At 45.8% G+C, this 20,656-nt stretch overlaps 1 protein-coding gene across 2 annotated transcripts in view; it reads right to left on the reverse strand.

Moving 5' to 3' along the window:
* The window catches only part of srgap2 (SLIT-ROBO Rho GTPase activating protein 2), a 54,728-nt gene extending 34,864 nt beyond the window's left edge, over positions 1 to 19,864 (reverse strand). For both annotated transcript variants that reach the window (XM_061069175.1, XM_061069174.1), the window contains exon 1: positions 19,283 to 19,864. In XM_061069175.1, the coding sequence (XP_060925158.1) occupies positions 19,283 to 19,349 (67 nt within the window). In that variant the 5' untranslated portion in view covers positions 19,350 to 19,864. The remainder of the gene's footprint in view (positions 1 to 19,282) is intronic.
* Between the last annotated feature and the right edge of the window lie 792 nt (positions 19,865 to 20,656).

Consider the following 20,656-nt stretch of genomic DNA (forward strand, 5'->3'; position numbering starts at 1 on the left):
TATCAGACAAAAAATTGCGCACATGTATTATACCATCCTGGACCAGCAGGGGATACAAAATTAAGCTTAGCTGTCCCACTGTGTGTGTGTGTGTGTCTGTGTGTGTGTGCGTCAACTCTTTCCAGTATTTCCAAATGGCCAGTGCATAACACCCCCCTTAATCAGCTTAGCAGCCAGTGGGGGGATTTGACTAATCCTCAACACAAGCAGGGGACGGAGCCTGCTGGGTGTGTGTCTGTCTGTGCGAGTGGTCCGTCTGACAGTGTGTGCAGTACATTAAATCAACCTCTACAGTCTTAGAGAGCATCCTCCCTCTCTAGACATCCAATATTACAAGAGCCAGTCAAGAATATTTTCAAATAGCGATGGATGGGTGAGGAGTCTCTCATGTGCTGGTGGGTGAAGATTCGTTCCCGTCTTTATTAGCAGGTCAACACTTAAATCTAGTGAATGAGCGATGGAGTGGAATGACTCGAGATACTTCGAGATTAAAGAATCATCAACTGCTTTGTCATCCCTTTTCATTTTTTCTTCATATTTCTTCCACTTCTGGGTCTGAATAAGATAAGTCAGCAACAATGATTCATGGGGACCTTGGGGGCTTCACATGCATGTGCGCACGCACATAAATGCCCCCCTGAGGGAAGCATCAGCGCTTTGAAGCCTAACACAGCGTGTAATAGCCTCACTCTGTCTAATAGTTGTGTATGACAGCCTATGTCACAGAGCAAACTGCACACACACACACATACACAAACAGACCCCAGCGGGAACGAGATGCATGATACTGAATGTGTACGTGACTGGTGTGAGACGTCCTTACGCAGCAAACTCTTATCTCTGCATTCCAAGAGACATCAGTGGCATGCCGAAAATGGCTGTAGGAAAATGGCAGAGATGGAGATAGAGGATACAGTCAGAGTTGAGAGGAGAGGGCGGGCGGCGGCACCGCGAGTTAACAGCTGTATCTGCTGATGTCTGCCGATCCTTATCTGAGTGCCAGTGGAAGGCAGAGAGGCCGGGAGAACAGAGCAGGGGAATATGTTCCAGCAGACAAAGGATGAGACCCAGAGCAGCAGCCGATAACATGAGATACTATCAGTATTCACGTCGAGGTCACATCGACACTGTGTCAGTTACTGTTTTCCTCGTTTCCTCATCTTAAGGTGATGGACATTCTACCTTCTTACAAAAACATAACGTTTTCCTTTTTTTGTTACCATCTTCTTGCGGAGACTGAAATGAAACTGTACAATGATTGTCTCAATGCTAAAACACTTATTAGCTATTGGTTGGACAAAACAAGCAAGTACAGTGAAGAATCAAACGGCACCTATAAGACCACATCAACACACACCGATGTGTTAGAATTAGACTGGAAATCTGTCAGGCTGTGCTAGGAATGTACACTCTGAGTCTTACAATAAAGCTGTGAAACTCAAGGTTATCTTGGAGGCCACAGCAGCAGGTCATGATTAAGAAACAGTGCGTTAGTCAGCAGAAAAAGCTGAATCAGGATCAACCATTGCAGCAAACTGCAATCACAAATCCCCCATGTCTCACTGCTCCTGCCTCCATTTCACCCTTTCCTGCAGCCCCTTGCTCCAGAGGTGTAACTCATTCCCACGCCTGCCGGTGTCTGCACATGTGCATGTATGTGAACGTTTGCACACTATGGAAAAGTGGCCTTGCTGTGTAATGACTCCTGCAGAGGCACGGCTCAGAGAGCTGCGGTTCCCAGCTGTGACAGGCCGGGCCGATGAAATATGGCCACCATTTCACCCAGCCGCAGCCTGTCACAGCCGCCCTTGCAGATACCAAAGCCTGGACACACAAGCCAATAGCTACGATGTGCATCTGAAATGAGAGGCCGATAGAGCCGTGACTATGATTTGCTGCTATGCAGTTTACCCATCGACTTTTTTTTTTGCCATAGTGAAGATCACATTCCGTAAGCTAGGTTGAATTCCTCCTCACTTGCAACCCCACCGGCTCAGAGTGCTGCGGAGACATGTGAGGAGAAGAAACTGGGCCAAGCTGCATGAAGAGCGTCCCAGGGAGAAGGACAACTCAACACCTCAGCACATTACAACCACAACAACGACATTTTGTAGAACAGCACAAAAACAGCTCAGGGGATGTAGCTGGGAAAAAAACTCGTCTTATTCTCCTTTTCTGCAGCATTGTTCCCTCTTTAGGTGGTTTTTAGTTAATTTCGTAATAACCAACAACTCTGATGGCGTGAGGTAGAGCAACAACAAGAGGAAGAAAAGACGAACCAAGTGTTTCTTGAATTTACTCGATTTCCTATTATATGGTCCCTTTTAAACCAAGCACGGGTGCTCTATTAATGGAGAAGAAACAAGACGGGAAAGGTGATTAACCAGCTGATAAAGACAGAGTATGTTTCCTTTAACAGCAAATACTCACAATAGTTTCCAATACAAACAAACCAGACTGCAAAGAAAAGCTAAGAAAACAGACATTTCATCACAGAAAATTGACTCTTTATTGACTTGTTAATCCGCATTTAAACAGATTTATTAACACTAAGAAATTGTAAATAAAAAGGTACAATTCATTACCTACATTATTCTATTGCTATCACATGGAGGCATAATGAGTTGCATGCAGCATCAAGTGTGTTGCATTACTATATCACCAATGAAGACTTGCAAATGAAACTTTATACAGACAGCAAACTAGACTTGCAGTGCTGACCAAACCAAATTACACACGCTCATAGATATCAGTCACATAAAACTAAACTAAAAACAATACATTTCCAACTCATTTCAAGGCTGAAGATTATAAAATAAAAAAATCTGTGTGTGGTCTCCCACGTTTTCAAAATCGGTTATGAATTGGAAATCCTCGTGTGCAGAAACCCTAAATATGCCAAATTTTTTCATCAAGATCAATGAATTCTTCTCTAATTTAATGAAAAGGTCAAAAAAAATTCCGATCTCACAATGTAAAAGAAAGAAGACGCAAATTCTTTGATCTACCCCTTTGTACCGATCTGCTCCACAATGTAATGGGTTCTTTCTCTGCCCATTTCCATCCTTCCACCAAGTTTCGTGGAAATCACAACAAACACAACAAACCTCAGTGAAAATATAACATAAGCAGAGGTAATAGATGCACTTATTGTACTATAGTGGGTAGATAATGACATTGGCTACTGTTCTCCTTGTCGCGATCATTCAGAAAAGGCGTTGTCCTTCCTAAGAGTAGGAGGGTTAATAAGCTGTAACGATGACCTTCTGCCCTCTGTATGTGATCACAGTAATCCTCAGATGAAAGTAATTAGTGGATGAAGTGTCACAAGTCTATAGGGGTAGCCATATACTCAAATCATTAATTTACAGTAATTGATATACTTATGGCACAAGGATATCGTAGGTCATCAGGTTTACTGTAATACTGTCCACGTGAGATAAGCACTGATGCTTGGTGAATGAGGACTTTGGGTCATTGTTCAGTTCTGAACACTCTCATGCTAAAGCCTTCTTTGCTATTCAGAGGTTTCATTAGAGCTTATAGAACTTTAATGAATATTTTGGGCTTCTAGGCATAGTAGGAAAAGGAGTAAAATGAGATTACAGAAAATGCATAAGACAGGTCTTATTCCAGCAGGCTTAAATGGAAAGTGAGACTTTGGGCTGGTTTTATTTTGAGCATTTAAAACCTGCAGGGGGATGCCACTACTTCTGCTAATGCAGCAGCTGGCTGAGTGAAGCAGTGTTTGGAAATTAGCATTGCCGTGTTTTCTAAATTCCTCTTACAGGATGTGCTGCAGCAGAGAGACACGGTGGTCAACTTCATTAGGTCGTATTTCCCCTCCACTGGAGAGACCTGACATCACCGTAAGACAGTAAAAGCTCAAGGCCAGGCCAGCAGCACCAACACCAGGGCACTGTTCCACCTCACTGGTCTGTAAAGCTTGGTATTCTGGGACAGCAGGAAGCCAGAAAAATATCTAGAAAAGAACAACACTTAACAAAGGTGCTGGATTAGGTGCATTATTTTAAGTTAGATGATCATTTGTTAGCACATTAAAATGATTTAGTGTTTAGTCCTGCAGGAACAGCAGAGCCTCCATTGAGACAGGAAGGTGATGTAGTTTTGTGTACCCTCCCTGATTGGTTGGAGAGTCCCTTCGATCAATGCCCCTGCAGCAGAGCACATCAGGGTCAGTTTGTGTTTACTGCCCCAATAAAAATCTCCACTGTCCTTGTATAGCTTAGTGTTACAGGCCGAGAGATCCCCATTAATTATCTAGACTGTGGCAGCCGTGCCACCTGCCACAGTTTCATAATAATCAACTCATCTTTTACACACTTCTCATGATTCCATCAAAGATCTCCGTGTTTTGCAGCACTGCCTCATTGTAAAACTGTGGGCAGTGCCGTCTGCCCTGCTGCTGCTCTCTCTCTGACGTGTATCATCCTGGTCATCGGCTGCACTGGGAGAAATCCTGTGGTTCAGTGTAATGTCAAAACATTGTTAAAGTTTTTACCATCATCGGCAGGCAGGTAGACCTCAGCACAACAATTGCCTTCTTTGTACCTGTCATTCAGATGCATGAGAGAATACTCAATCATCAACCTTCAACAAGTTAGCTACCGCCACCGATGTAATCAGCTGCGGAAATCTAAAGTGTGATACACCCAAGCCTAAAGAATATTTGAGTGAAAAAAGAGTGAAAACTATTACACTGAAATCACAATAGGGAATTGAGGAGAAATGACCTCTCCCAGAATCCTCAGAGATGACGCCTGACTGAGAGGATTCGTATCTAAACAATAGCAGGGTGAGGAAAGCTCACCTAAGGTCAGCCTGAGGCCGCCCTGACAATGACAACAGCCTTTGTGCTGCTCAAACACACAAACACTTACACACTGTTGTTTTGTTTCTCACACGTAACTGCCTACTTAACAGGCATTACCACCCACATGATTGTCCCTACAGCTCAAATATCACCATGTCATGGGCCATGACAAACATCTGATGGTCATCACAGTCAGCCAAGGACAGACAAACAGCCATACTCCTGGCCATGGCCTGACCCGCAGTGGGACAGACTTTATATAAATCTCAGGGTTACAGAGTCCTAGGCGTCCAGGGTCTTGCAGCAACACATTTATAACTTGTATTAAAGTGCCAATTCTGCCATGTACTCCTACATTATTGTTATCTGGTGCTGTATCATTCTGCCTAAAAGAAGTATAACCGGCTGAGCAGTGCCTCGTGGCATCTGATACCCCTTCAAAGTAATGGATGAATTAGTCAGACTTCCTGGTTCATATTTCATTTTCTTACCTGTAAACTATGTGCAAACCCACGCAGCCCGTTTACTTCACGTAGTGCCAGTCACATGATTAAGCAGATTGTCTCAATGCAGAACGCTTGTGTTCAATTTTCCCATCGCAGCTAAAGAGCACCTGTTGACCAGTGAAGACTCTAGATTGGTTGCTCTCTGCTGAACTGGAGCTTTGACCTCACAGAGGAGGAGCGTCAATGATGTATCAAATATCTGGAAGTTCTTAGTCCAGGTACAATTTGTTTGGTGTTAACACCCATTGCACTACTGGTGTGAACCAAACCTGCACCAACCCCTTTTAGAGGATGTGGTCTCAGTCTAGCTCCAGTAACCATGTGCTCTGAAATCTGGGAAATAGATTGTGTAGCATTAGTAGCAGCTACAGCCAGAGAATTAACTGATGCTTGAAACATTGACTGGTACCAAGGAAAGAGGTACGCTATTCCTGTATTTACCTTCTAGCTCCCGCCCCAGCCTCCGACCAATGAGCCGAGTGAACATTTTGTAATGTGTTCTGGTTCAGTTGGATTTTTCCTGTGTGAAAATAAGCTGAACCGCAGCTCTCCAGCTGATCTGGACCAGAGCAAATAGACTTAAGATATGAAAACACCCTAAAATGTATTGTATCCTCCATCTGACATCCCTATGGTCGACTCTGTGGCCAAGTCCTACTGTTCAAGGCTCTCAATCTTTCTGGCCTTTGACCCAATGGGAGCCTGGCGTCAAGCGAGCATGACACACACAGGATAGAAAACAAAGTTATCTGTACTCGGGGACAGTCTGCTCCGATAGCAGGAGACCAAGCCTCTCAAGTGAGGGGAGTCTGGCACTTGATGACTCAACGCAGCGTGCATGTTCTATTTTGTGTGTGATGAGATGTGATGTGTGGGTCAGAATCAGTGAAACACAATAGAGTCCTGCAGAGTGGGTGGCCACACCCTTCCCTCACAGCTCCCCTCCATGCCCCCCCCCCCCTTCAGCCCCTCAAAATTGCATCGGTGAGATGAGATTTTAAAGGACAGGAAGGGAGAAGGCAGGGAGTGGACCTCGAGAACGAAATCCCTGAGAAAAGAAACAATAAAATAATGAATACTAAAAGAAGTAAGAGGTCTGACAGATTCTCAGCTCTAGTGGAGAAAACATGACAGGGAATGGAGAGAGAGACAGAGTGGGCAGAACTGAGCCGACTGGGGGAGGGAGTAAGAGAAACAAAATGGGGGCATGAACACAGTCTAACAGGAGACAGATAAATACTGAGGAATCTGGAGGGAGGGAAAGCGAGAAAAGAGCAGTGGTGTGTGTAGCATTGTGTTCGGCAATGTGTTGCTGAATTATTGACGCTGCCACCGCGCTGAAGGGCGAGAGGAGGGAGCGTTTTCACACCGTCTAATCTCCGCATCATAAACATGCCCGCACACACATGCAGAGCTGTCAGGTTGTGGCAAATATATGTGCGACGATGGTCCCTTGTGACGGCAGCCTTGAGAGTTGGGAGTGGGTCCCTTGAGAGAGAGTCTGTGGCAGGCAAGAGAGGTCAAGGGTCATGACAGACCAGAGGGAGACATGTGGCCCACACCTGTTCGGGAGTTGCCGCAGTGGACTCACGCAGACAGCTCATCGTGAATCAGGCACAAGGTAAAGTGAGATGGTCATTAAGGCAATTTAGCATAAAGCGGCTATGTGTAGTTTGAAACACTACAGAGAGGTCTCTCCTGGCTTTCCTTTGTCCCTTCCCTGCCGGTGTTTCTCTCTCTCTCCCTGGCTGCCTGGCTGTCTTCTCCGCAGAGGAAGCCTGTTTGATCTGGCGGAGTCCTGCTGTTCAGACTCTTCCTCTCCCAGACATCAGGCGTGCACTCCTCTCTCGCCCGCTGAAGGAGAAGAGCTCCCCTCCTTCCCCTTTTATCTTCCCAGTTGTTCACAGAACAGGGAAAAATCACCTCCCCCCCCCCAGCTAGAAATCAGACACATTCTCTCTGCCTCTACCAAAGACAACACAATAATTCACGACTTCAAAATGGCCTCGATGTCGTAGTAAGGCCAGCTGTGTTGTGTGCATACGGTCCGTGTAGAATGTGAGCTATGACAGCGATGTGGTTCACTCAGAGGACAGTGGTCATCATTGTCAGCCCCCGGCAGGAGCGGGACACAATGGAGCGGGACACAGGCAGGGACCTGACTCACATACACTGAGAGCCTTCCTGGCCATTCTCAGCCACTGTTTTTGCATTTATTAACCCATTAACTACAGTTTTTTTGTATACTTGATAGCAGTTATGCTGGGGAACTGTCTAGGGTTTAACCTACTCTCACCCAATGTCATTTAGGATTGGCTCCTTGGCTCCAGACTATTCCATCTGCTTCAAGATGCTCTGACATCCAGGAGATGAAGGTCAGACAGGAGGTAATATTTTTTATTGCATATAAGTTGGATTCTAGCTTTCACCATAAAATTAAAATAGCACCTCAACGATTCACAGAAAACAGCAAGTGCACTTGATGCAGAAGACAATACCCAGCGCATGAGCAACATGTAGAGTAGACAATGACAAATCACTGAAATTTTCACATTAAAATTTAACAATGAATGTTACACAATGAGTCCTCTCAGCCCACAGTCAGTTTGGCTGCCCAGAGTCGCCGCACAGCTGAAATCGGTAGGATTATAACAAAGTTTGCAGACCAAAGACAACTTTTTAAATCAGACATTATCACAATTGATGATGCCACCGATGACACCAGACCACAGTGATTCCTAAAACCTCTGATTCATTCTCCGACCTAGCAGTGGGACTCCGCCACTTCAGACTGGGAAACTCTCCTCCACATTCCTCAGAGGGAATACCACCGGCACATGACAAGAGTTCCACTCACATTCAGCCACTTAGCCTGCTGCTCCCACTGCAACCTTTGCACAGAGAATGGCTGTGTGTATGTGCACATGTGTCATGGACAGCAACCTTTTAACACGCCACACTGCCCCCAGACAGAAAGATTTCACTGAGAGAAAGGGAGTGGGAGAGGCAAAATTCAGGGAAAAGGGGCGAAGAAAAGGAGTGATGGGGGCACCAGCACATGCTTGTGACACGCTGCTATGCCACAAATGTGATGAGGTGATTGATGGGAAGGGCTTTGTGCTGGAAAGGCACCCCCACCCCCTTCTGTATCCCATCTTCTTCTCTTCCTCAGCAACTTCTTCATCACCTCAATCCTCAGGGCTTGTCTCGAAGAAAGCCCACTTGGTTTATTTGACTTTCAGCTCAGCACAGGTCCAGGCAGAGCTCTACTACTTGACAAAGTGACTACACAAAGTGGAGCACACTGTATAATCTATATGGAGAGCACCCATCAACTCCACACCAACTCCTGTCCCGCATTGGGCCACTGCACAACAGGAATGTGTATGTGTGTGTGCATGTATAAGGGGAGGGATATTCCCATTTCCACTCTGTTTGAAGCACATGGACTTAGTCGGAATGTAAAGGGGGAGGGGCAGCAGGAGGAGGGTGCAGGGGGGGGCGAGGCAAAGGCGATAATCTGAGAGGGGTATCCCACCGCACAGGCCGGGCACATGGTCCATACACTCTACAGTGGACCGAAAAGTAGAAATGCAATACTGCAAGTAGGAGTCGCTACATTAAACTTACCGCTAGCAAATATCTGAGTTAGTTCCAACAGTATATACTCCATCTTAAACTGAGCATTCAACTAGAACCCATTGTGCATGAAAATATTAGTTTAGTTTAGTTGTACCTCATTGATGGCTGGATTATGCAGGACAGGTTAACAGATTCCCTTGACCACACATAGTCCACAGCCCCAGGACACACTTAAACATGCATGAGTGAAGAGAACATATCAGTATGTTACACACACACACACACACACACACACCATTGGCCCCTGGCCCTACTCAGGAAGATGCAGAAGAAGAAGAAGAAGTGAGCCAGGCGCCTGCAAATGGAAAGCAAGATAAATATCAAACCTCAGGTATGTGCAGCTGCCTCTGTAATGCTCCAGTGTCTGCTGCAGGCAAGCCACATATCCAGGGTGGGTTCATCCATAAATGCATTCAGGAAGGTAAACAATCAAGACATGATCATACAGCCACACCCTCCAACATGTGCTGATATGACACTTAAGACAAGTGTGTACCTGTACATGATGCAGGTCCTCTGACTGTGCACGTGTTAAACACTCGTAGAACATCCATATACAATTGCTTCTCCTGGTCACCTGTCACAGAAACTAGTATCTGCAATTCTGCATAACAAGTCCCTTGCACATCACAGATTATATAGTTTCAATTTACATAAGTAAACGATTGAGATGTTTGAGTTTCAGTTCTCTGAACACACATGCACACGTGCACACAAGTAACTCCTCTGTCTTCTCCTTCCTGTTCAATGTCAAAAAACACTTAATTGAACTAGAATGACACTCAGTAGAGCGCATACCTCTGCCAAGACCCCTTAAATTCAATCAAGCTATAACAAATTGCAAAAAACTCATAGCTATCAGTCACCTAAATAAGCCAGATTTTTTCCGTCAATATCCATAAATGATTCCTTGGAAAATCAGTGAATATAAAAAAAATCAATGTTAAAGTAACCTGGGGGCAGATCAGGGAAAAATCCCAATTTTAGATTCACACAAGGCTTAACCCAGTTTTGAGATTCTTCAAGTTATATTCACGTCACTGAGTCAGATAGAATGTAGAAGGACCTTTAACCTTCCTCAATTTTGAGCTACATGTGTCTGCACATATGCAACCCCCCCTCCTTTGATTGTACACGGCAGGGCCTCCTGTTGTCCCGCATGGCCAACAGGAGGAAGTTTGATATGCACATCTACTTCCTGCTGATACATAACTGTCTGACAGTAACTTCAATGTAACCTCCAGCTGAGGTCAACATGTTAGGAGTGCACACACCACAGCAAACGCCCACTCGGCAAACATTTAGCAGAAATGTGTTCTGTGTGTAGAGGCTCTGCATTTGGTTTGAGTGTGAGGAGATGTGAGAGGGCAAGGGCAGGGGAAGAGGGGTTAACTCAGATATCAGAGGGTGCTTCATCCTCGGGTGTGTGTGTGTGTGTGTGTGTGTGTGTGTGTGTGTGTGTGTGTGTGTGTGTGTGTGTGTGTGTATCGTGGGAAAGAAACTACAGTATTCCCACATTCAAAGTGGTTTAAAGTAAAGCTGGGACTCAGCACTTTAAACAAGCCTCTCTGAGCCTGCATATGTGCAGCAACAAACTCTGAGAGGGAAATGGGAGAAATCTCCACCAGGGCTGCTTTGATGCTGGGAACAACTAAAATAGAACTGGTGCATTCACATAGCAACCAGGGGGGGGGGAAGAACACGGTGTCCTCACTCACATCCATACAGACGCAGAGAGAGAAGCTGAGAGAGGGGCTGTGTGTGAGGGTTGGAGGGATGCAGCTGAGAGGAGGTGATGAATGGCTTCATTAAAACAGCATTAGAAGAGGTGTGAACCCAAATGGTGAATGCCAGCATGCAGTGACTGCTCAGTTCCAACACACACACACACACACACACACACACACACACACAACAAACACACTTGTCACTAGTGGAATTCTCCCCTTTATACCTGCACAACCCACCCACCCCGTAAGCGCTCACTTGCTTCTCATTTACACTGTTTGATGTTGGTGCAAGTTTTAAATGGGACCTCGAGCGTTTTGCCCTAATGTCATAAATATAAAGCTTCAAAGATCAATGACAAATCAAAGTATTTTCAAGAAACAAAAACGATAACTCTGATTTTCCTTTAATCAAACTGTGCCTTTCTTCATTTCACACACACAGAGTGAGCATACCACCCCTGAGGGAGCGGGTGGGAGATGAGGAAACCGCAGTGACACCCAGGAAGAAAGAAAGTGGTGAAAAGGAGGACTCAAGGAGGCGGAGGATAGCAAATAAGGAGAACAGGAATGCAAGGCAAGAAAGCAACCCGGGTTGGGGGGGGATTACTCAAAGGACCAATGTCTGAGGGTTCAAAATGGAATCAAGTGAGTACAGTGGTAACCTGATTAGCCAGAGCCTGGAGGGGAGACAAATCTACATTATGCTTTCTCATTTTCCCTCTGCTCCTCACAAACCCAGAAAAATGGGGGCAATTCAGTAACCCTAGCAACCAACTCTGCCTACGTGCAGAGAGGAGCTGCTGATGGAGGGGGAAGGAGAGAAGGAGAGAGGGAGATGGGGACTGAAAATACAAGTGCATAATGTACGCACAAACATATTGAACTGAGCAGATGTGCCATACAGTCGAGAACGTCCTCAGGTTTCTTCCCTCTCTTTGTAACTCTCTGTCATTCAGGTCTCCTGCTTGTTTGCCAGATCCCTCCTCCTCTCTCGTCCTTCTCCTTTTCCTTCCTCCTCCTGCCCCGCCTTCTCCCTTTCCCCTCCTTGGTCAGGCTCCTTGCTTTTTCTCCTCCTGCTCTGGCCACGTATGAGGGCTGTTCAAACACAACCTGTTTCCTCTGGTGTCCCCTGGGAGCATTATCCAACCTCTCGACTGTTGTGTTTTCTCTCCCTCCCTCCTTTCGGCCTCACTCCTATTTATTTACAGCTGGATGTCTGTTCTCCAATTGATTGTTTTACAGAGGATATGACTATGCTTTGTTGCTGCCCTGAGTGGCTTTATATAGATTCCTCTGTTCTTTAGGACGTTCTCACCAACACACACACATCCTCTCTCTCTCTCGGCTGGTTATGAGTCAGTGTCCGGTGGAGAAGAACCTAAATGCACGGTAAATGTGTGTGTCACATATGCTGAAATCATTAAAGTGAAGATTATTGGTTTTAGGCTGCCATAGGAGGCGTGTAAAAAATGTGTGTGTCACATTTTATCACAACTGACAGACATCATGAGGGGCGAGAGAAACAGAGAAGGGGGGAGAAACAGAGTTTAAGACCAGCGGTTCTTTTCACAATGGTCCGATTGTTCGTAGGATGTAGGCTGAGAGAAAGAAAAAGATTGAAAAAGAGGGTGTAGGGGATTGACAGAGAGTGTGTGAGTGTGTGTGTGTGTGTGTGTGTGTGTGTGTGTGTGTGTGTGTGTGTGTGTGTGTGTGTGTGTGTGTGTGTGTGTGTGTGTGTGTGTGTGTGTGTGTGTGTGTGTGTGTGTGTGTGTGTGTGTGTGTGTGTGTGTGTGTGTGTGGTGGGCCTGAATACAGCTCTGCTTTTTACATTTTTACACACTCTCACCGGTTGCTCTGCTGTTGCTGCGTGTGTCTGCATATGTCAGATGAAGAAAGTGAAATATAAATGAGGCACCCTAACCGGGGTCATGGCCTCTGTATTAACTCTAAGCTCCAGTCACACACAGACTCACAAAGAGGTAGACAATGTGATCATATATATATCATATATTATAGTGCTGAAACGTTTAATCAGCAGCAATTTAAAGCCACGAGAGCCAGATTTGTACCTAAAAATAGCAGATTCAAAATCCTTTTGATGGTACACTGCATTACATGACTCTGGTACACCGTGCTGGAACATCCCGACCTTCTTTACGGCATACGTCACCCACCGAAAGCCAGAACCAAAGCTAGCAGCCAGCTATAACAGACTATAGCTTTTCATTATTAGTGCGGCCATCATTGCAGAGCAGCTAAACAAACAGAAGAAGACGTTTTCGGAAAGTGTCGGAGTAGGACACCGAACAATGGCGAATATCAAAGCATGATTCACTTCTTGGAAAGAGCTATTAGAGGTTAAAGGTTGTAGGACAGATGCCAGCCCGGTGTTGTTGTTAATGGATAAGTCGTCATTTGTGCATATTTGCTTTGTCTTGTATGTGTTCTGCCTGCTTGATGTTGGGCTGTGTGAATGAAGTTGTCCACTCACTTGTCAGAACCCAGGTAAACACATCTTGAAAGTGGTTTAGGAGGCAAGTTAGCCAAACAATTCAAGGTGCTTTGGCTTCGGAGGTTGGTGTTTCTTCTCCATCAGTCTAACAAATGCACGTGCGTAAAGCTGTGTACATGGGTAGGCTCAGAATGCAACTAATATACAACAGCGAATTATGCATCCCACCTGTAGGGGGAGCCCTGAGTGAATCTTGTCTTGTGTAGCTTTAATGAATGATTAGTAAATATTTTAAGCAAAGGTGAACAAAACTCACATTCCACATACTGGTTTTGTAATCTTCCATTGTGGTTATTATTTATAGAAATGTTTCTCTTCTGAAGTGTATTATATCACTATAGTAACTAGCCAAACAAATGGGGTAACACCTGCGAGCTAGCTCAGGCAGCCAACTCAAGCTACGCTGCTCCAGTCATGTGACATACGCCACGTGACATACCTCACAGGAGGGTAAGTACTTGCTCATCACTCCCATCATACAGTATCTATATAATCAAATCATTGGGTTGTTATTAAGTTGGGTTGCCTAGGGGCCAAACACAAACCTGTTCTACTGTTGAAAAAACAGTGAGTTGTCTGATTGAACGGTCTGAGTGGAATGCAACAGTTATGCAAACTTATGCAAAACAACCTGCAACAGGTCTGGCAGTCTGTGTGACCGTGTATGGGCGTGTGTGTTTTGCATGAATAAGTGTGGTATCAGATTTATCGTGTTCCAAAATGTCTGTACAAGAGGCAACACATTGACTGGACAAATCAGGTTTAGAAGGGTGCAGCCCCACTCACACACACATACACACTTCTTCAACATCAAAGCTGGAGCACCTGAAAAGAGGGAGGGGAGATCCGTTCCCAACATGCCTCAGTGCTGAAGGCCTAGGAAATTGGTGACGGCCAGAGTGTGAGGATTAACCAAGGGAAGGCTAAACATCGGTTGCCCAATCACAGCATCTGGAACATCTGGCACCAATGAACAGCAGTCATCTAGCAGCTGACCTCTGACCTTACCCCCTTTGGCTTCAATGACTGTTTTCTTCTCTTACGCATTTACTTTAATTTTTCTTCCCAACACTTAAATCTACTCCCTCATGTCTCTAACACTGGCCTTGATGAGCGGAGGGTGTCGTACAGCTGCACCGGTTCCTCTGCATGTGGTGGTGGTAGAAGCTGCAGCCATCACAGCACACATTCCTCTTTTATAACCCTCCTGTCGACTGTATACAGAATGCAGGGGTGTGGGCAGAGATGGATTAGACGGCTTGATCCAAATCGCAATAACACATTCATTGACTTGTCGCCAATGTTCTGAGTGAGTGTGCGTGTGCACTGGAAGAGGCCAACTCAGCACTTTCAGCCTCAGAAAAATTGTGTTTTCGCTCAGGTGCCTTGGCAGTCTTGTAGTAAATCGTCAAATCAAATGGTAAAGGATGAGGAGGCAGGTGGGTAGAGGGGCACAGAAACTCCATCGTGTCTGGTGCTGACACAGCACACGCCGACTGCTACTGTTTACACACACACACACACACACACACAACTCTCTATTCTGAGAGGCAAGTGTGCTGACTGCAGAGCTGAAAATCCTCACACACCAAGCATGGCCGCATTGTGTGTGTCTGTGTGTGTGTCTGTGTGTATTATGATTCCTTTGCAAAGACACAAAGCCATGGGCCCCAACAGGAAGCATTACACACTCCCTTTATAATCTGTGTTCCAGCCTGAGTCCTGAACTTCAGGTCCCACACACACATCCTTCCTGAGTGATTATTTTAAGCTCTGTCTGCAATTTCATATCATCTCACAGTATAACAACATCAGAACCCGTCCTTCACCTACAAACACACACACACACACACACACACACACACACACACACACACACACACACACACACACACACACACACACACACACACACACACACACACACACACACACACACACACACACACACACACACACACACACACACACACACACACACACACACACAGCTGGTAAACAATGGCATTGAGTGATGTGTGATTGACTGGTGGTTGTCAATTAGACGAGGGGTGTATTGACCGAGTCCAGTGGTGCAATTATGAAGGGATTGTTAAAAGGATCACACACACAAAGCCCACAAGTAATTCTAAGTAATTCGTTTTAAGACGTCTTTCCGTATCCTTCCAACCACACAAGGCTGAAGTGAGGGCACCTGCAGCAAAGGGGTTTGTGTAACAACCACTATTACACTGCATCCACCTTACCCCTGTTTGTCATTTCTCTAATCCTTCTCTGTGTATCATAGCTGTTTATACACAAGTTAGAGGAAATCTCAGCCAGTGTGTCACGTGACCCCTCTGCTCCTACTGATTAAATATACATTAATCAACCACAACTCACACTAACAGAATAATATAGGCCAGACACCGAGCCTCACACACACACACACACACGTGGCAGCGTGGTTACACACGTTTAGGCCGACACATGTGTCTTCGGAGAGATCCACATTGTACCTGCAGAGCTGGATAAGTTTATATGTCTGCAAAATCAAAAAAGCTTAAAAGCCATTTGACAACAGATTCTGACTTTAGTCTAAAAATCAAGAAGAGTCATTTAGCACATCATCAAATTGAATGGCCATTACACACCTCTTTGTATTTCCCTGACAACCCACAAAAACCCCATAATCAATACCTTTTAGCAGTGGCGGTAACCATTTGCAGAGGGAACTACCGATTAGCAGCTATTTAGAAGCACATCAGATGCTGAAGAGCAGAGCAAAAATGTGCTTGAAGAATGCAAAAGACTCACCTATCCCGAGTTTTGCACAAACAACATGGTGAACAATGTGATGGCAGGAAGTCGTGCATTGAGTGGATAAACATGATGGAGCCTGTGAGTAACAAAGCTCAGAGCTTTCTGGATTCAATTACACATAAATACTTTGACGTGAAAATGGCAGGTGATAAGCTCATTCCTTAACTCCATTCCAGCAGGGTGTTACCAACTGTTGTTGTTGCAACAATCCTACCCCTTTTCAAATAGGTTTCACTTTCTTTCTTATTCTCTCTTCTATCTCACTGTCAGTCACTCTGTCTGTCAGCTGACAGTGCCAAATAACTTTGCCATACCTCCTTTAAAGTTGTTTTTTTTTCTTCTGATGTGCAGGAAAGGTAGACAAAGAAAAAATTATGCAACATTTTAGGTTAAATACCATTTAGTTGCTTTTGGAAGCTGTCAATATCAGTCAGCAAGCACCTTATGAGTGTTTTTAAACTTTCAAAACATAAAGCATCAGAGTATTTGTATTAAGTGTTTTATCCACGGCTGAGCTGGAAGTACATCTGCCAAACTACATTATTAATGATGGTAATTAGCAAACCTTAAATAACCAGGCAGTCAATTAAGTGCTTGAGTTACTTTGTCCAACCTTTGTCATTGTGAATGTTAACATGTTAACATGCATCATGCGTCTTCCTCTCCTGCTGCAGAGCTTTCTGCACGTGAGCAATGAGAGGATTTATTTTACCCATGATGCTGCTGTGCATGTGGACAGCCTGTTAAGACCCCTCCTACTGCCTGGTTGGAGTGGGGACATGCAGGTAAATGTGTTTCCTCAGCTCAGTGGACTGAGACAGGGAAGAAGATTATTAAAACCTTTGAAAATAAGACGGACACATGTTGGCAAAAAAAAGGGAGACAGACGTGACGTTAAGACGTCGCTTGATAATGTTGCTGCTTGATGCCCTCCATTAGAGAATCTCTAAGAGCAGTGCACGGGGTAATGACAGACTGTCTGCATCTCCCAGTGAGGGCTGGATGCCTGGAATGCCAGGGCAGGCGCACAGTGTCTACCAACGACTCTCCACGGTTGGAAAAACCCACACCTCAAAGAGTTATGTGGAAGCACAGGTTTACCCTTTCATCTGTTCGCTCCTGATAGGGAAGGTGGTACGTGGAAAAACATGTGGATGGGGTGAGGAAGGGAGAGATAGTCCAGCACAGCTGTTCACCAGGGAGCAGTGGAGTACCTGACAGGAGGAATCGATGCTGAGGGTCGATGGACAAACATTTGAGTCCACAGTCTGCCAAACACAGCAAAAGCTCCCAGAATGTAGCGCAGACTAAAAGCCTCACACAGGCGGCCATGCACACACAGCCGTCTACCAGGACACTAATGTCACTGTGGTGACAGCTAGATGAGCTTGCAGATGGGCAGGTAAACAAGCGGAAGCAGTTAGGAGGAGGTGTTAGCCTGGATTCCTCTGTCCATTTGGTCAATCGACCGTTAGAATATGCCACCAAATCCAGATCACTGTGTACAAACAAGTGGCAAAGTAAACAGAAATTGGGAGTGGAGAAATATAACAAATGTAGATGCTCACATACAGGGTGCAAGGTTTCAGACACTAAACTGACCAGGATTATATGATGTGGTTTCCGTCATCAAATCTTAACTTAGGTGAATAAATATGTCCTGGAAAAATCAGTCAAGTTTCAGAAACTTGTTGAATCCACATTATGGGGCTCCACACCTTACTGCACTGTATTGTGTTGGTTTTTATGGACCCTTGATGTGTAACCATTCTGGGTATTAACACCAGATTTCCAGTTTGACAACCTAGTGATTCATACCAACTCTGTCGACAACCACTTTGTCTCTCGCTGACTCGCTGCTCTGTCAAACACAGTCACAGGAGACAGAGGCTCTACAGGAGGAGTGGGGGGGCATGAGGTGACAATAAGGAGAAGAGGCTGGTGTCCTGTTCCTAAAGGGAAACAAGGGGCTCCAGCGCTGAAGAAGGAGGCGATGGCTGCATCCTCTTATCTAGTGATCCGGCACTGCAGCAGCAGTGGAAACATGTTGTTCAGGAGGAGGAGGGCAATATCCTGTCCTCTCTGTTTCACATCCCTACACCCCCCCCCCCCCCTCCTTCCCGCCACCTCTGTGCTTCCCCTCTCTCCTCCCCAGCGTAAATCGGTGAGTGTATAGGTGTGACAACAAGCACCGGGTGTCACTCTGACTGACAGTGCCCAGCTAAATATACTATGCCTGCCTAATGACAGTAACACAAACACACACACACACACACAGTAAATATCTGAACACTCATTTCCAATCACTACAATCTGCTCTCATGTTCTTGATCATCCGCAGAGGCTAGACCAATCAAGTGTCACCACTGGACAAGGCTTAGTACAAATTGATGATTTTGATGCAATCTGCACACACACACACACACCCACACACACTTGCAGCATGAACGAGCCAGCAGCACAGACACACAGGAGACAGAGGGGGAGAGAAACGCCCTGCCTTGTTCCATGTCGAAACCCCAGCCCTGTGGGTAGTCCACACACACACACACACACACACACACACACACACACACACACACACACACACACACACACACACACACACACACACACACACACACACACACACACACACACACACACACACACACACACACACACACACACACACACACACACACACACACACACACACACACACACACACACACACACACACACACACACACACACACACACACACACACACACACACATACACGCACGCACGCACACACACAGACACAGACACACACCACCTTCACCATAAGCGTTTCTCATCTGACCATGCAGAGGCCACACTTGGACACCAGCACTGATTTCTGAGCGGGGTTTTTGTGTGTCTTCCTGTCTTTGTTGGCCATCTGCGTGGCGAGTTACAGACGAGCCATCACACACGCTGATCGGGAGGTTCCAGATAACACCCCCCCCCCACACACCCCCCCCCAATGGGTTATCGATCCGCCACGTCCGCACAGTGACAGTTAACCTTCATATATGGTTAGTGAAACACAAAGGCGAGTGTGAATACAGCCTTTACGCCTGATGTGAGAGGTGAGGGTACAGGGGGGGGGGGGGCGACGTGCATTCAGTCAAGTCGGGGGAAGCACACTGTGTAGTGAGACGGGTTCATCCTGTGGATTGAGCTGCACCACATTCATCCAACATGTAACACGGAAGAGGCTTTAAAATCAACAACAACAAAAAGTTTTACCTTTAACTTGAGTTTCATATTCGGCCACTATCTCCTTGTCCTTTCGGAATTTCGCCGGAGACGTCATGGCTGAGTTTTTGGGGGAATCCAACCACTCGCCCTCGTGAAGAAGAAGTCAATTTTGTCTCAATCAATGAAAGAGGAGGGAAGAGGAGGAAGAGGAGGGACACGCCAACTCTGGAAAAAGAGGAGGAAAAAGAAGTAGTGATCGGGTCCAGATGAGAGGTCGCAGCGGTATTGTCTCCTCCTGCCTCAGCTCGGCTCACTCCGGGCGCATTGTGAGTTTGGCGCTGCTGCTCCTCCTGCTGCTGCTGCTGCTCCTCCTGCTGCTGCTCCTGCTCCTCCTCCTGCTTCTCCTCCTGCTGCTGCTGCTCCTGCCTGCCGCGCCTCGCCTCCTCCTCAAAACCGGTTCTGGTGCACACAGCTCCGAGTGGAGGCCGACTCCTTCCTCCTCAAACACCTCCAGCGATCTCCTGCGAGTCGGAACCGGAACCACCAGGCGCTGCTGGTCGAGGTGCACCCATGTGGGGGGGAACAGAAACGTGCCTCGGACGGGTGTGCGTCTCGCAGCTGCCTGTCCACAATGAGCTGCTCCCCCCGCCTCCTGCAGAGAGAGAGAGAGAGAGAGAGAGAGGAGGAACCGAGTGGAGATGGAGGGGTTGGCTGTTGGTCAGAGCCCCAGTGCGCAGGACAGGCCCGGGTGCACACATGGGGGGGGGGGGGGCTACTGAGGGCTGTAAACACATCAGCTGCAGACACGAGCCTGTAGCTGCAGTGCACTTTCAACAGGTTTTCATAGAAAGACAAGCAGACACTCACAACTCATCCTACATCCATCTGCAAGAGTTTGACAAGGTCCAGTGTGTAAGATGTAGGTGAAAGGGATCTATTGGCAGAAGTTGAATATAAAATAATCCTAGTGATCAGAATCAGAAAGGATTTATTGCCAAGTAGGTTTACACCACCTACCTGGAATTTTCTTTGGTAAATACATTGAACATAAAGCATAAAAACACAATAAGTACTTCACATAAGAAAGAAATAACTGTATATAAAACAAAACAAGCATATATTTAAGATCTAAAAAGTTAAATAAAGAGTAAAATGCAAAACAGATATATACAGATATAAAAAGTTAAATAAAAAGTAAAATGCAAAACAGGAGAGAAATGTGGATGTGCAATATGCAATATACTGTTATGTGTGTTATGTGTATTGTTAAAATGGTTGTTTTCTGTACCCTGGAACGGCCCCTTTATATTCAAATACATTATATCTACATCTGGAGTTGGAGGCCAGCATGTTTTTACAGTATTCCAAACTGGACAAACTAAACACCTTCCTGAGTTATGTCGACTGAAGGCTACCAGAGGT

This window comes from Limanda limanda, chromosome 4, assembly GCF_963576545.1.
Source record: "Limanda limanda chromosome 4, fLimLim1.1, whole genome shotgun sequence".
NCBI classification, from domain to species: domain Eukaryota; kingdom Metazoa; phylum Chordata; class Actinopteri; order Pleuronectiformes; family Pleuronectidae; genus Limanda; species Limanda limanda.